We start from the raw sequence: 16,359 nt of genomic DNA, 5'->3' as shown, positions 1-16,359 counted from the left end.
GGGACCATGCACTTTACCCCATACAGACTTAGTTCCATGTCATACATGCACTTGGGGCGCACTTGTACTCCTCCACAGCCAACAAGGATGATATGCTGTGAGAGTTCTTGATGTGGGGTCAAGACGCTATCCGATAGTAGTCTCTGCTCTGCCTCTTCACTTATCGTGCAGGCCATTGAGCCTGTATCGAGGAGCCCTTGCAACTGAGCACAGCCATTAACTGTCACCGGTGCGTGAAATAACTCACTGAACGTCTCAACTCTGTGAATATTCTGAACAATTACCGTGCAATTATCAGACATTGCTTTACAGACATTGACATACATTTCCTTCAATTCTTCACTTTTTTCAAGGGTTGAATCTTCAACGCTCACACATCCCCCTTTCCGTATGTGAGCTATCTAGTTTAAACTGGCTCCAACTTGCTCAGAGTTAGGTGGTGTGTGCGCTAACTGTGGCTGAGCGTTAATTCTTGGCCGGCGCTGTTGGCATTCTCTCTTCCAGTGGCCGGGCTTGTAACAGCCCATACAGAGGTTCGCCTGTCTACAGTGTGCAGTAGTTGAATGTTCGGCAGACTGACAGACTTTACATCTACTCTGAACAATGGCTGCTGGCCCCCTGCTTGGTGGCACGACTGCTGTTGTGTGTGCCGTCTGCTCTAGCACACGGTCCAGCAAGCCAATGAGAGACTGCATGCAGATGCTCTCTGTCTGAGGAGAGGATGGAAGCCCCATTGCCTTTGGGTAACCAGTAAGGTCTGTTGGGTTTTCAGCAGCGACTGTCTCTGTGGTTAATGCCTGAGCATGTGCACCAATGTTCTTTGGCCGATAAGATTTGGCTTGACACATTGTTCTAGCCTCTCTCTGATGTTCAACGAGGTGTTCATGAATCTCATTTGCTGTCCACTTTTCAGCTGTTTTGCACTTTAGGACACTTGTAAGAGCGGGGTCGGGACAGTGTTTCACCAGCATCATTGTGACTTCGTGAGAGGGGTCCTCAATGTTTCGCCCCTGCCTTCTCAGACACTCATCTGCGACATCCACAGCCTTGTTCAAGCGTATCCAATAGTCCATGGGACTTTCTCCAGCCAGAGGAAGTGTGTTATAGAAATCTGCTAAAGGCATAGAGGAGTAGGTTAACTCACTGAAATGTTGTTTCAGAATATCAAAGACGAGCTTGGAGTTCTCAGCTGGCTGCAGCGATGGCATACTGCGCAGGGTAACTTTAACAATGTCTCTAGCCTTTCCCATTAGTCTTGACATTATCTCCTGGGAGTGCTCTTGCGGTGTACACCCCTCTTATTCAGGTAAACGCTCATAATCTCTTCCCACTCATGCACTGTGTGTTTGTCTGTTCCATCACCCCTGAAGTACGGCGGCTCTTTGACATCTGTCTTCATGACTAACTTTACTCCTGTCATGTTCAAATCAGACTGTCCATATCCTAAGTTCAGGCTAGGCGTAGGAGTGGTTTGGTTATCTGCACTACCAACAGATCTCTGTAATTGGCTAGCAATGTTCTCTCCTATTTCATGAGCTAACTGTGTGATGAGACTCCCTAGGTCTGCAGAACTCACATGTGAACTAGACACTGGCTGACGTGGAGAATGTTCATCTGTTTGGGTGTGAGTGTATGAAAATGCAGGACAGCCCACTGAACTAACGCTGCTTGCAATGTCTGGAGCATCTCCTAAGCTACGCATGTGTGGTGCGGGGAATATTCATCAGTGCGTAAGCGTGTGGACGAGAGTACAGGTCTGCCTAGTATACCAGCACCCCTAACCGGCGTGCTCTCCACCATACTCATAAACCTGCCCCTCCCCAGGCTTACCCCTGCAGCATCTCCAACACTAAATGGTGTCTGCGCATCCTTACCATCAGCCATTTTTTTTTTTTTTTAAATAGAAAGTTGTAATAGACTATGGTAATGATATGTGAATCACCAGAACATGTGAATATGAAAAAAAAATTGTAAAATGATAGAAGTAGCTGAGGTAAGCAATTAAGAGCTACAATTTACACATTAATGTTTGCCCTTATACTTGTAACGTTCCGAAGAGGTTCCTACTCGTCACAGCAACCACCGGCGATCACCCTGGCGATGATCTGAAGCGAAGATAATCCGGGTCACGGCACCAATGTAGCCGGGCGCGGTCTGTCTCTTGCCGACTACTGCGTTGTGTTCCGGTGCACTGAAGACAACACACTGGCGTACTTGAAGGCACTTTATTGTGTACAGCTCTCTCACTCTCTCCCAGCCGAGTACAATACAGACTGTTCAACATCAAAGAGAGAAAATGTTCAACACTCTACCCTCGACCAGAATCCGCCTCTCCCAGCCGAATACAATGCAGACTGAGTATAATCACATTCAAAAATACAAGGAATAAAATACAACATCATTGGAAAATAAACATTGCATCTGGTGTATATCTTATGTATGTGTCATATTCATGTTATCTCTGCCAAAAACTCTGAGCTTTTAGCCTTTATATTAATACTGTGCAACATGACATAAACCATCTTTCAAACAGGTAATACATACAGTAATATGCACGAAGCAACATGTAATCCTTCACATTTGAGCTTTTCAGTGCCATTAAACACTAATCAATACATGAAAACATTTTAAATGAACACATTTTTAACCTGATATAGGGAATACATACCTGTTCAACATCAAAGAGAGAAAATGTTCAACACTCTACCCTCGACCAGAATCCGCCTAACATAAAAAGAACAACGTGAGCTTCGTCACAAGAGGATAGAATGATGATTGCTAACTTACAGCTAAACAGAACACGAGGTTAGCTAAGTTAGCAATTTCTCAACTCTCAAAAATGGCTATATTCACGACACAGCTTGATTAAATGTACGTACACTCATCATATAATATACATACAAGTTACTATGTGCACTGAAACGTTTTAGTTTTAACAGGTATATCAAGTTTATGTCACGCCGAAGTGAACACGTACCTCTCCCAGCCGAATACAATGCAGACTGAGAAAAGCACAACATCCCTCCGCATATAACCAACTCTAGAGGGCGCACTTACACAACTAACTCTCCCAATATCTGTAGACTACACGAAATGCTGAACAATACAATATTTTGGTGAAATCAACTCACAAAATAAAATAAAAAATAGAAAATGAACGGTTGCAAAAATCTGTAATTCTTTGACCTGTTACACTAGCATATTTTCTTGCGGTCCATCTTGTGGTCCTCTGTAGCTCAGCTGGTAGAGCACGGGGCTTGTAACGCCAAGGTAGTGGGTTCAATCCCCGGGACCACCCAGACACAAAAATGTATGCACGCATGACTGTAAGTCGCTTTGGATAAAAGCGTCTGCTAAATGGCATATTATTATTATTTTCAACCGACTCTCAAGAGTTGTACCGCCGGGTTGGTTGCTCAGCAGCACCAGGCTGCCAGTCATAAGGAGTGTATGGAACAAACCCAGGCTACTGTAGATATCTAGCTACATGCTGGTCTTCAACATCAGGTTAATCAATAAACGCAAGCAGATATTTTCATTAGCTAGGTAGCTAACGTTAGCTAATTTTTCCCCCCAACATCGGACACCCCTAACTTCGGACTCCCCCTAACTTCGGACACCCCCTAACTTCGGACACCCACTAACTTCGGACACTCTCTAGCGGTTGGAGGACTAAATCACCTCGAGCTCAGCATTTAAATGGACTGGAAAATAACGGTAAGTTTTGCGACTAACGACACCCTTCTAGCTAGCAAACTTGCTAATTGCTAACCCGTCAGCTAACATTTTTATGACACCAATAATCACATAACATTGATGGCTTGATCACAAGATAACACTGTTGAAGGTAATGTATTTTTTAAAATGCTGATGAATATGCCAATAATACGGGGTTCCACGCTAGCTACATGCTGGTCTTCAACATCAGGTTAATCAATAAACGCAAGCAGATATTTTCGTTAGCTAGGTAGCTAACGTTACCTAGCCAACGTAAGACTAACTTTAGCTACCGTGTATGGCCAGTTCACGCACCACAATATATCATACTTTCTTACAAAAAAACATAGCTAGTTAACGTTAGTTACATTAAGTTTAAAACCACCAAACTTTGGGAAACTGCCACGGTGCTCAAGGTGCTCACGGTGCTCATGTTCATTTGCATTCCACCCATGCTCTACCAAGGTTTTCCGCAAACAGCCTAATTCTTACTCTTCAGGGAGATAATGGACTTTACAGTGTCCTGCTATTAAAATGATGTATACCGGTATATATACATATTGTATTTTTAGATTTAGTCCTATTGTTACTGTGTATCATTGTTGTTGCCGCCATCTTTATTGCAAAAAATAAATGCAAGTACAAACATATCTTTAAGCTACATATTATTTTGACAGAGATAATGACCTGTCCATTGATCAGAACAGCAACTGATAAAACAGGACCGTGTTTGAAACGCAAGTGGTTCTGATCTTAATTCAATATTACACAGGTAAGCGAACGGTTAAAGAAATCAGTCATGCAGACAGGCTCTATCTATCTGAGCTACTGTGTCCAACACACCTGTTGTTATGTTGGGCACCTACTGACCAAAAAAAAGGATGTTATTAAGACTTTTAAAAAGTTAATGACAAAAATAAAGGTTTAAGGAAATACATGCATGCACCACATTACTACAAGATAAAACAGCTCAATCAAGCCTGATGGTCTTGTAGGTATAAAAGCAAAGCTTTCTTTCATTTAATAAAAAAAAGCATGAAAAGGTAGCGGAATGGAATAATGTCTTACTGTGGTGTGGGAACAATCCAATACTTTACCTTGTATGCGGTACAAACCACATTATTGTGGAAGGACCTCCTCTAAGAGTATGAATTAGGCTGTTTGAGAAGGTTTGAATCCTAAACCTACACATCGTTTTGAGGTACAATACCAATACTACACTCTAAAAAATGAGCGGTTCAACAAGGGTTTTTCTAAGATCTTCAAAGTTTGTCGAAGAACCTCAGGGTTCTTGGCACTGAAAATTACCCCCAAAAGGTTCATCGAGGAACCTCCTGAGTTGGTGGGGGTTCTTGCAGGAACCTAACTGCCCAACGGAAACATTTGGATTTGAATATGAAAGGACAGCAGGTGCAGACACTTAACTGAAAAAATTTGAAGATCTCCTCAATTTAAGGTAAGGTTGTAAGGTTGTGTTATTGTTATGCATATTATTATTATTAATACAGCCGTATTATATTATTATTAATAATAATAAGGCAGGGGGGATAGTTCAAAAACGGAAGAACTTATAGGGGTTCCCCCACAGTTTCAATTTGAAGAACTCCAGGAACCTTTTCTATTGTACTAGGTCAAAGATGTGTGCCGGAAAACCTTGGTAGAGCATGGGTGGAATAGGCATTGTGATGCTCATCTGAATTTCTTTTTAGGCTTCAGACCGATGCCTATTCTCACTTAAAACTTTTTTTTTTTTTTTTTTTAAATAGGGTTAGGGTTAGGGACAAACAAACAAATATAACTATTTAGGCTACATACTGAAAGGTTTACCATTCTTATAGATGACTGCGTCCTCTGCAAACACTTTCCTGCGTGTGAAAGAGATGTTGACATCTTCTCCTATGCTGACTGTGGTGGTCAGGGACTCTGGCAGGAATGCAGCTAGGGGGGGAATAAAAACACAATGATATACTCAGTAACAGGCAACAGAAACCAGACAGCACAGCGAGAGTTCTTAGTTTTCATAGTTTCTTAGCACAGCGGTCTGGACGAGTTCCCAATAGTTCTTAGTTTTCTGCAAGACTTAGTTCATTGTTGTGTAATTCTGTCACGTACCCACAAATATTAAATAAACAATGAACATAAATAATGTTATTGAAACAATCAGAAAGAGGATGTATGGTGGTACAGGTTTGCTGTGCCTTTGCAGTGTGACTTTGCAGTGTGACTTAGGGTCCAGAAAGGAAGGCATCAGGCAAACAAACATTTTGTCGGGAAGAAAATGTTCACCCTGTCTGTAGGGTTGACATTGTTTGGGTTTCATTAGGGAGTCAGAATAACAGTTTATCATGCCAAGAGGGAGGGTGAACGTGTTTAATTTAGAACTTGTTTCATTTAGAACTTGTTTCATTTAGAACTTGTTTCATTTAGAACATGTTTCATTTAGGAGTCACTGAAAACCTCAAAACAATATCACATTTTGCTATAGTAAATATAGAACTGTATCAATGCGTTATTACCTTCATTCAGCATCTTATAAGTATATATCTGATTTTTGTCACTCTTTCTGGCCCTGCAGTAGAACTCCCCAAATATATCACTGCGAGTCTTCCATTCGATCTTGGAGGCATGGTGGTAGGCTGTATCGGGGCTGACAGGCAGGCTCTGGGGGTGGGTCAGGGGGAAGTCACGGCCCATACCTGACGGAAATGTACATGTTAAAAATGTGTTGGAAATACAATAACTACACAATAAAACACATTTTATTGTAACAGAAAGTGTATGGTAAAATACTAAAAATGTGTTCTACAAATTTCAACTGTATTGGAAACATGTTTTCAAGTTATTTCACATGCCATGGAACATGTTTGTCACACCCTGATCTGTTTCACCTGTCTTTGTGCTTGTCTCCACCCCCCACCAGGTGTCTCCCATCTCTCCCATTATCCCCTGTGTATTTATACCTGTGTTTTCTGTTTGTCTGTTGCCAGTTCGTCTTGTCCCGTCAAGTCCTACCAGCATGTTCCCGTGTGTCCAGTGCTCTAGTTTTTCCTAGTCTTCCCAGTTCTGACCTTTCTGCCTGTCCTGACCCTGATCCTGCCTGCCGTCCTGTACCTGACTGACTCTGATTTGGATTAACGACTCTTGCCTGCCTTGACTTACCTTTTTGCCTGCCGCTTGTTCAGTAATAAACTCTGAGACTCGTACTATCCGCCTCCTGTGTCTGCATCTGGGTCTTAGCCTGAGCCTTGATAGTACGAACTGGCCATGACTGACCCAGCAGACTCTGACCATCTCTGCAACACTGTCTCCTCACACGCCATTGGAAGACACGAGGAGTTACTACTTAACCTTGGCGGAACACCATGACCATGCCTTCAGTGCATTGTTGGAACAAATCCGCGGACTATCTATAAGGCAGCAAGCCACAACGGAAACCTCCCAGACTGTCAGTAACCCCGCTACCAGCGGTGCTTCTCCCCAGCCTACCCCGGCTTCCCGAGAACCCCGCTTACCTCCTCCGGAGCGCTATGCTGGGGGTCCTGGAACATGCCGGGGGTTTCTCTCCCAGTTCTCCTTCATTTTCGAGCTGCAGCCCTCTTCTTTTCCGTCGGACTGTGATAGATAGCGTATCTTATCACGTGATGTCCAGGAGGGCACTCGCCTGGGCTACGGCGATGTTAGGAGCAACAACGCACCGTTTGCCTCAGGCTGGAGGAGTTTTGTGGCGGAAGTAAGGAAGGTGTTCGACTCTCCGTTGTCTGGGAGAGAGGCTGCTCAGAAGCTACTCCAACTGTGTCAAAACTCCCGTAGTGTGACAGACCACGCGGTAGATTTTCGCAAAGTTCCCGGTCACACTCACTCGTCCACTGCTCCCACCTCGTCTCCGAGGAATCCCGTAAGTTCCCGACGTGCACCTTACCGAGAGAATCCGATGTCACCCGACACCCGAGGGCGGTCGACTCGCCTCCTCCAGAGCCCAAGCTACCGGGAAGGGCTAGATTGTCTCCGGATGAACGTTTACGCAGATTGAGCACCAGGAGCTGTCTGTATTGCGGGACTACAGGACATCATATTTCCACCTGTCCATTAAAAAGACAGGACTCATCAGTAGGTGAGCTCTGGTGAGCCGTACAGGGATTTTCCAATCTCCCATTACTCGTACCCCTCTCCATTCCACCTTGTTGTGGGGTGACCAAGCCAAATCTGCTCATTGACTCTGGGGCCGACGAGAGCTTTATCAACGCTACGTTGGTGTCGGAGCTGGGAATCTCCACTCAACCCCTCTTCATTCCCATGGACGTCAGAGCGCTGGATGGGCGCTCTATTGGCAGAGTCACCCGCAATACGGTTCCTATCAACCAACGAGTATCAGGAAATCACAGTGAGTGTATGCAGTTCCTGCTCATAGAATCTCCCCATGTACCCGTGGTTTTGGGGTATTCATTGCTCCAGAAGCACAATCCCCTGATCGACTGGGCTACTGGTTCTGGCGTAGGTTGGAGCCCGTTCTGCCATGTGTACAGCCAGCCCCGGGACGTCTTCCTGCAGGCTTGGGAGAAGAAGGACAGAACCCTGCGCCCGTGTATTGACTACCGGGGCCTTAATGACATCACGGTTAAAAACCGTTACCCTCTACCACTCATCTCCTCGGCTTTCGAACCTCTTCAGGGAGTAACCATGTTCTCAAAGTTGGACCTTCGGAACGCCTACCATCTGGTTTGGATACGGGAAGGAGACGAGTGGAAGACAGCCTTTAACACAGCTAGTGGGAACTATGAGTACTTGGTTATGCCATTCGGACTGACCAACGCTCCCACTGTGTTCCAGGCCCTGGTCAACAATGTGCTCCGGGACATGCTGAACTGGTTCGTGTTTGTCTACCTCGCAGACATCCTTGTTTTTTCCCGTTCAGCTTGAGAGCACGTCCTCCACGTCCGACAGATCCTTCAGCGTCTCCTGGAGAACCAGCTTTTCGTCAAAGCGGAGAAGTGTGGATTCCATCGCACCATCATCTCCTTCCTGGGATACGTCATCGCTGCAGTACACATACAGATGGTTCCAGACAAGGTGAGAGCGGTGGTGGATTGACCTCAACCCACATCCAGAGTGCAGCTGCAACGTTTCCTGGGATTTGCTAACATCTACCGCTGCTTCATCTGGGGTTACAGCACCCTGCTTACAGCACCCTGGTTACAGCACCCTAGTTACAGCACCCTGGTTACAGCACCCTGGTTACAGCACCCTGGCTACAGCACCCTGGTTACAGCACCCTGGCTACAGCACCCTTGTTACAGCACCCTGGTTACAGCACCCTGGCTACAGCACCCTGGCTTCCCCCCCTCTCAGCACTCACCACTCCCAAGGTTCCATTCATGTGGTCTCCAGCAGCTGGCCGGGAGTTCTCGGACCTCAAACATCGATTCACTACAGCCCCCATTTTAATCCATCCGGACCCGTCCCGTCAGTTAGTGGTGGAGGTCCAAACATCGATTCACTACAGCCCCCATTTTAATCCATCCGGACCCGTCCCGTCAGTTCGTGGTGGAGGTCCAAACATCGATTCACTACAGCCCCCATTTTAATCCATCCGGACCCGTCCCGTCAGTTTGTGGTGGAGGTCGATGCCTCGGATGTCGGAGTGGGGGCCCAGCGTTCTGCCCAGGACCAAAAGCTGCACCAATGCGCTTTTCTCTCCCATCGTCTTACCCCTGCTGAGAGGAACTATGATGTGGGAAATCGAGAACTCCTCGCCGTCAAGATGGCTTTGGAGGAGTGGAGGCACTGGTTGGAGGGGGCAGAACACCCATTCTTAGTGTGGACTGACCATAAGAACCTGGAATATCTCAACACCACTAAGCGCTTCAACTCTAGGCACGCTCGTTGGGCCCTGTTATTCACCCGTTTCAATTTCACTCTCCTACCACCCAGGGTCCAAGAATGTGAAGCCTGACACACTCTCAAGTTTGTATAGCCCCGCTGCTTCTCTGTCAGGCTAACTGGATGTTTGTCCCGGACTCTGCCCGTTCCCCGGTCCTGGAATGGGCACATTCCTCGAGACTGACATGCCATCCAGGCTCCCGTCGGACCCTGGCTTTCATCCGACTACGCTTTTGGTGGCCTTCCATGGTTCCTGATGTCTCCACATTCGTCACCGCCTGCACTGTGTGTGCACAAAATAAGACTCTGCGGCAAGCCTCGGCTGGCCTTCTTCAACCACTCCCTGTTCCTCACCGCCCCTAGTCCCATATATCCCTGGACTTTGTTACTGGTCTTCCTCCATCAGATGGCAACACCACGATCCTGACGGTGGTGGATAGGTTTGTCTAAAGCCGCCCATTTTATTCCCCTTCCCAAGTTACCCTCAGCCAAGGAGACGGCTCAGCTCATGGTGGAGCACGTCTTCCGGATCCATGGACTTGCGGTCGACATGGTCTCCGATCGTGGTCCTCAGTTCTCGTCCCGGTTCTGGAAGGCGTTCTGCATCCTCATTGGGTCGTCGGCCAGCCTGTCCTCTGGTTTTCACCCCCAATCGAACGGCCAGTCGGAGCGAGCCAATCAGGACCTGGAGACGGCTCTTCGTTGCCTCGTCTCCGCCAACCCTACCACTTGGAGCCAGTAACTTGTGTGGATGGAATATGCACGTAACACCCTTCCCTGCTCAGCCACTGGTTTCTCGCCCTTCGAGTGTTACTTGGGATATCAGCCCCCGCTCTTCCCTGAGCAAGAGGAAGAAGTCAGCATACCCTCTGCCCAGATGTTTGTCCGCCGCTGTCGCCGTACCTGGAAGAGAGCCCAGGCCGGTCTTCTGAAGACCACATCCAGGTATCGGCGACAGGCGGATCGCCACCGGATCCCTGCTCCCCGCTATCGGCTCGGGCAAAGGGTATGGCTTTCCACTCGGGACCTGCCCCTCCATGGTGGAGCCCCGAAAACGTTCCCCCCCGTTTCATCGGCCCTTTCTCCATCTCTAAAATCCTTAACCCTTCTGCTATTCGTCTTCTGTTGCCCCGTACCCTCCGCATACATCCCATTTTTCATGTGTCTAGGATTAAACCTCTGTCTCACAGCCCTTTGTCTCCTGTTTGTCTGTTGCCAGTTCGTCTTGTCCCGTCAAGTCCTACCAGCGTGTTCCCGTGTGTCCAGTGCTCTAGTTTTAGTTTTTCCAAGTCTTCCCAGTTCTGACCTTTCTGCCTGTCCTGACCCTGATCCTGCCTGCCGTCCTGTACTTGCCTGACTCTGATTTGGATTACGACTCTTGCCTGCCTTGACTTACCTTTTTGCCTGCCGCTTGTTCTGTAATAAACTCTGAGACTCGTACTATCCGCCTCCTGTGTCTGCATCTGGGTCTTAGCCTGAGCCTTGATAATGTTAGAATTGCAAAGGGAATGTGTTCATCTTGTGTGAAAGTCCCATCCCATACCCAGGGTACTGCTGGAGCTGGAGGCAGCACTGTCCTGCCGGGAGGTCCAGTCACTACTGACACAGTGGAGGGAGGAGTCTGATGATGTCACCATGGGGTCAGGGTTCACCAAGGTCAGGTCCGCTATGTCTAGGGCATCACCTGGGACAGACAGACAAGCACACACACACACACACACACACACACACACACACACACACACACACACACACACACACACACACACACACACACACACACACACACACCATTTACAAAAGGAGATAAGTATCAGAGATAGTGGACACGAGACAAAGTGAAAAGAAATTGCTCATTTGTTTGGGAAATGACATCATTTGTAAACAAAGGTGTACCGTTTCTCATCATTGACCTCGTCATGATATTGAGGACATTGGTATCAGTATAACACATTGACCTCTTCATGATATTGAGGACATTGGTATCAGTATAACACATTGACCTCTTCATGATATTGAGGACATTGGTATCAGTATAACACATTGACCTCGTCATGATATTGAGGACATTGGTATCAGTATAACACATTGACCTCGTCATGATATTGAGGACATTGGTATCAGTATAACACATTGACCTCGTCATGATATTGAGGACATTGGTATCAGTATAACACATTGACCTCGTCATGATATTGAGGACATTGGTATCAGTATAACACATTGTATCACCAAATACCGTGTCTGATTGAATAGTTAGATACTACTGCACTGTTGGAGCTAGGAACACAAGCATTTCGCTACACCCGCAATAACGTCTGCTAAAAATATGGCAGGGGGGGGTTTGGTCTGTAGTGAACTGTACTGTGTGACTTTATGGTGGTACAGCAGAGTAGCCAAGACGAATGCTAAAGTGTATTTTTGTAGCTTTCTTTTTGCACACTATCAACAGTAGCCAGCATATTGCTAGTATGTTCATTATTGAAGGTTTTACTTTTGTAAATCACTTTCCCCTAAAATAAATATGCTCAGTGAGTAGATTGATGGGCACTTCTCTTTGCTCAGAACACCTAGCGTGTGCGGTTTGAACGTAGCTATCAACTTCTGTATTGCTCGAAAGTTGTGACTCGCGTTGAATGAACAACCAATCATATTGCTGAAATACAAATAGCATGACTTTTCTGCGTGTAGCCTTCAATGGTAGACCGCGACAGAGCACGTATATGTTGACCTGGAAGACGAAAATGCGCTGAGAAGTAACTGGCCCGGTCGGTGCTGGGGCAAGTACTGGGGGCAAATGCTGTCTCGCCAGATGTTTTCTGGCAGCTATGCACCTAGCGAACGTTAACGGAAGCCACCTAGAAACCAAAGCTCACCTTAGCCACAACTAATTGGAATTCGCAACATATCATACATATTGCAAATTCATAACATATTGTAAGAATTGCAATTCGTAACGTATAATACAAAATGTAATATCTTAACATATCAGATGATGAACATCCACAAATTAATACATTCCAACCAAACGTAACATATCATCCGGAGACATTTGAAACCCCACCTCTTTAAGGAATACCTGGGATAGGATAAAGTAATCCTTCTACCCCCAAAAAAAAAATAAACATTGTAAAGTGGTTATCCCACTGGCTATAAGGTGAATGCACCTATTTGTAAGTCGCTCTGGATAAGAGCGTCTGCTAAATGACGTAAATGTAAATGTACATATCATACTTATTTGAGTGTCTCAGATTTCTGTTTACTATGTAGCTTCTACCCATGAGTTCATTGTAGCTACCCTGATATGGTATCAGCTCCATCACATCTATCATCATTAGCTGTGACAATCAGCTAATACATACGGTCTGTGGTGGTTCCCTGTTATCTCCCTAATGTATGGAATCAAGAGACCGTGGGGAGACCATGGGGAGACCATGGGGAGACCGTGGGGAGACCGTGGGGAGACCGTGGGGAGACCATGGGGAGACCGTGGGGAGACAGTGGGGAGACAGTGGGGAGACCATGGGGAGACCATGGGGAGACCATGGGGAGACCGTGCCCATCTGAACTCAATTGACTTGTTGCCAGTTTTCCCCTCCAGCAGCCATTGGGCTCATATATAAAGCCGGAAGCATCTGAGATTAATCTGCATCATTCAGATCAAAATGCCCAATGCATAGCTCTGTCATGACCATGACCAGAACCATTCCTCTAGCTGTAAATCAGCACCAGCTCTTCTCTCCTTTCAAGTGACTAGTGGGAGGGGGGGGTGATATCCATCCACCTAAAGTACCCTGACTAGTTGGTCAGGCAGGAATGATGGGTCAGTGTTACAAAGCCGTTCTGGCTTTGACTGTTATCTGTCTCTGAGCTAGCTGTGATTTACAACTGGTGGAGAGCAGAGGTTGTGGATGGGAGAGTACAGCAGAGAGAGAGAGAGAGAGAGAGAGAGAGAACAGAGACAGACAGACAGACAGACAGAGCGTAAGAGAGAGAGAGAGAGAGAGAGAGAGAGAGAGAGAGAGAGAGAGAGAGAGAGAGAGAGAGAAAAGAGAAAGGGATGCAGCTTGAGTCCCACCCTCTTCAACATATACACTACATGACCAAAAGTATGTGGACACCTGCTCGTCTAACATCTCATTCCAAAATCATGGCCATTAATATGGAGTTGGTCCCCCCCTTTGCTGCTATAACAGCCTCCACTCTTCTGGGAAGGCTTTCCACTAGATGTTGGAACATTGCTGCGGGGACTTGCTTCCATTCAGCCACAAGAGCATTAGTGAGGTTGGGCACTGATGTTTGGCGATTAGGCCTGGCTCGCAGTCGGCGATCCAATTCATCCCAAAGGTGTTCGATGGGGTTGAGGTCAGGGCTCTGTGCAGGCCAGTCAAGTTCTTTCACATGGATCTCGACAAACCTTTTTTGTATGGACCTCGCTTTGTGCACGGGGCATTGTCATGCTGAAACAGGAAAGGGCCTTCCCCAAACTGTTGCCACAAAGTTGTAAGCACAGAATCGTCTAGAATGTCATTGTATGCTGTAGCGTTAAGATTTCCCTTCACTGTAACTAATGAGCCTAGCCCGAACCATGAAAAACAGCCCCAGACTATTGTTCCTCCTCCACCAAACTTTACAGTTAGCGCTATGCATTCAGGCAGGTAGCGTTCTCATGGCATCCGCCAAACCCAGATTTGTCCATCAGACTGCCAGATGGTGAAGCGTGATTCATCACTCCAGAGAACGCTTCTCCACTGCTCCAGAGTCCAATGGCGGCGAGCTTTAAACCACTCCAGCCGACGCTTGGCATTGCGCATGGTGGTCTGAGGCTTGGTGCGGCTGCTCGGCCATGGAAACCCATTTCATGAAGCTCCCGACGAACAGTTATTGTGCTGACGTTGCTTCCAGAGGAAGTTTGGAACTCGGTAGTGAGTGTTGCAAACGAGGACGGACGATTTTTACGCGCTACGCGCTTCAGTACTCGGCGGTCCCGTTCGGTGAGCTTGTGTGGCCTACCACTTCGCGGCTGAGCCGTTGTTGCTCCTAGACGTTTCCACTTCACAATAACAGCACTCACACTTACTTCTGTAAATATAGCGTATATCAATGAATTGGCGAGGGCACTAGAACAGTCTGCAGCACCCGGCCTCACCCTACTAGACTCTGAAGTCAAATGTCTACTGTTTGTAGATGATCTGGTGCTTCTGTCACGAACCAAGGAGGGCCTACAGCAGCACCTAGATCTTCTGCACAGATTCTGTCAGACTTGGGCCCTGACAGTAAATCTCAGTAAGACAAAAATAATGGTGTTCCATTATTGCCAGGACCACAAATGCAAATTCCAGCTAGACACTGTTGCCCTAGAGCACACAAAAAACAATACATTTTTTTACTCATTTAGCAGACACTCATATCCAGAGCGACTTACAGTTAGTGAATATATATCTTTTTTTTATACTGGCCCCCCGTGGGAATCAAACCCACAACCCTGGTGTTGCAAACGCCATGCTCTATCAACTGAGCTACATCCCTGCCGGCCATTCCCTCCCCTACCCTGGACCAATTGTGCGCCGCCCATGAGTCTCCCGGTCGCGGCCGGCTGCGACAGAGCCTGGATTCAAACCAGGATCTCTAGTGGCACAGCTAGCACTGTGATGCAGTGCCTTAGACCACTGCCCCACTCAGGAGTTACCTATCTTAGCCTAAACAACAGCGCCACAGGTAACTTCCACAAAGCTGTTAACGATCTGAGCGACAAGGCAAGAAAGGCCTTCTTCTAAAGGAACATAACATTTTACATCCCAATTAGGATCTGGCTAAAAATGTTTGAATCAGTTATAGAACCCATTGCCCTCTATGGTTGTGAGGTCTAGGGTCCACCAAGAATTCACAAAATGGGACAAACATCAAATTGAGACTCTGCATGCAGAATTCTGCAAAAGCATTCTCTGTGTACAACGTAAAACACCAAATAATGCTTGCAGAGCAGAAAATAGCAATTCAATTTGACTAAAAGGAAGCTATTCTCAAACCTTCCATAACAAAGCCCTCACCTACAGAGAGATTAACCTGGAGAAGAGTCTCCTTAGCCAGCTTGTACTGGGACAGTTCACAAACACAAACAGAGCCCCAGGACAGCAACACAATTAGACCCAACCAAATCATGAGAAAATATAATTACTTGACACATTGGAAAGAACTAACAAAAAAAACAGAGCAAACTAGAATGCTATTTGGCCCTAAACAGAGAGTACACAGTGGCAGAATACCTGACCACTGTGACTGACCCAAACTTAAGGAACGCTTTGACTATGTACAGAGTCAGTGAGCATGGCCTTGCTATCGAGAGAGGCTGCCATCGGCAGACCTAGTTCTCAAGAGAAGACAGGCTATGTGCACACTGCCCTCAAAATGAGGTGGAAACCGAGCTGCACTTCCTAACCTCCTGCCAAATGTATAACCATATTAGAGACACATATTTCCATCAGATTACACAGACCCACAAAGAATTTGAAAACAAATCCAATCTTGATAAACGCCAATATCTATTAGGTGAAATACCACAGCAGCAGGATTTGTGAAATGTTGCCAGAAGTAAAGGGCAACAAGTGAAGAACAAACACCATTGTAAATAGGAGATAGAGAGAGAGAGAGAGAGAGAGAGAGAGAGAGAGAGAGAGACAGAGAGAGAGAGAGAGAGAGAGAGAGAGAGAGAGAGAGAGAGAGAGACAGAGAGACATAGAGAGAGGAGACAGGGAGACAGAGAGA

The 16,359-nt window shown here is 46.5% G+C and overlaps 1 protein-coding gene across 2 annotated transcripts in view; it reads right to left on the bottom strand.

Annotated features, from left to right (window-relative positions):
* The window catches only part of tek (TEK tyrosine kinase, endothelial), a 76,980-nt gene that overhangs the window by 37,574 nt on the left and 23,047 nt on the right, over positions 1 to 16,359 (bottom strand). For both annotated transcript variants that reach the window (XM_045222496.1, XM_041885276.2), the window contains exons 2-4: positions 11,138 to 11,278; positions 6,234 to 6,413; positions 5,545 to 5,655 (exon numbers count right to left, since the gene is read on the bottom strand). In XM_045222496.1, coding sequence (XP_045078431.1) covers positions 5,545 to 5,655; positions 6,234 to 6,413; positions 11,138 to 11,278 — 432 coding nt within the window. The remainder of the gene's footprint in view (positions 1 to 5,544; positions 5,656 to 6,233; positions 6,414 to 11,137; positions 11,279 to 16,359) is intronic.

Source organism: Coregonus clupeaformis, chromosome 9 (genome assembly GCF_020615455.1).
Source record: "Coregonus clupeaformis isolate EN_2021a chromosome 9, ASM2061545v1, whole genome shotgun sequence".
NCBI classification, from domain to species: Eukaryota; Metazoa; Chordata; class Actinopteri; order Salmoniformes; family Salmonidae; genus Coregonus; species Coregonus clupeaformis.
This window is presented reverse-complemented; position numbering and strand designations above follow the sequence as displayed.